The sequence below is a fragment of the Malurus melanocephalus genome, unplaced genomic scaffold, assembly GCF_030028575.1.
Source record: "Malurus melanocephalus ecotype Western Australia unplaced genomic scaffold, MMel_1.1 scaffold_4384, whole genome shotgun sequence".
Taxonomy (NCBI): Eukaryota; Metazoa; Chordata; class Aves; order Passeriformes; family Maluridae; genus Malurus; species Malurus melanocephalus.
Window position 1 is genome coordinate 1 of NW_026627616.1, and position 840 is coordinate 840.

Here is an 840-nt window from a genome sequence, read left to right on the forward strand (position 1 = left end):
CCCCCCAGCACCCGGGGATCCCAAATCCCCCAGCACCCGGGGGTCCCCGCCCTCACCCTCCTGTCCCCGGGGTGTCCCCCCGCTGTCCCCAGGCTCACGAGCGGCTGGAGGAGCGCAAGCTGGAGGCGGTGCGCGGGGACAACCTGGCGCTGGTGCAGGAGATCCTGCGGGACATCGGGTGCCTGGCGCGGCCCGAAGCGCAGGGAGCGGCGGCGGAGCTGGCCCGGATCCTGCGGGAACCGCATTTCCAGGTGCGTGCGACACGCGTGACGCCGTCCCCCGTCCCGTGTGGCACGGAACTGGTGTGTGGGACACGGCAGTGACCCCGCACCTCGCGTGTGGCAGTCGCTGCTGGAGACCCACGACTCRGTGGCTGCCAAGAGTTACGACCCTCCCCCGAGCAGCCCCGGCCCGGAGCCCTCGCTGGGGTCCCAGCCCGTGCCCCCCGATGCCGTGCGCATGGTGGGGATCCGAAAAGCGGCCGGGGAGAACTTGGTGAGCGCGGCCGGGGCGGCGGGAGGGGCTGGGGGCGACTGGGACATTGTGGGGGGCACGGGGGGCTGCGGGAGGGCCACGGTGATGCTGGGACATTTTGGGGTGCTGCGGGAGGGTCGGGGGTGACAGTGATGCTGGGACATTTTGGGTGCTGCTGGGACATTTGGGGTGCAGAGGGTGCGGGGATGACGGTGATTCTGGGACATTTAGGGGTGCTACAGGAGGGTAGGGGGGTGACGGCGATGCTGGGACATTTTGGGTGCTGCTGGGACATTTTGGGTGCTGCAGGAGGGTCGGGGGATGACTGGGACATTTTGGAGTGCTGCAGAGGATCGGGGGGTGACG

At 69.8% G+C, this 840-nt stretch overlaps 1 protein-coding gene across 1 annotated transcript in view; it reads left to right on the forward strand.

Annotated features, from left to right (window-relative positions):
• Nucleotides 1–56: 56 nt before the first annotated feature.
• The window catches only part of LOC130588319 (MAGUK p55 subfamily member 2-like), a gene marked incomplete at both ends in the record, with an annotated part of 2,741 nt that continues 1,957 nt past the window's right edge, over nt 57–840 (forward strand). Inside the window, 2 exon segments of the mRNA XM_057389255.1 lie at nt 57–251; nt 346–496. Of these exon segments, the coding sequence (XP_057245238.1) occupies nt 57–251; nt 346–496 (346 nt within the window).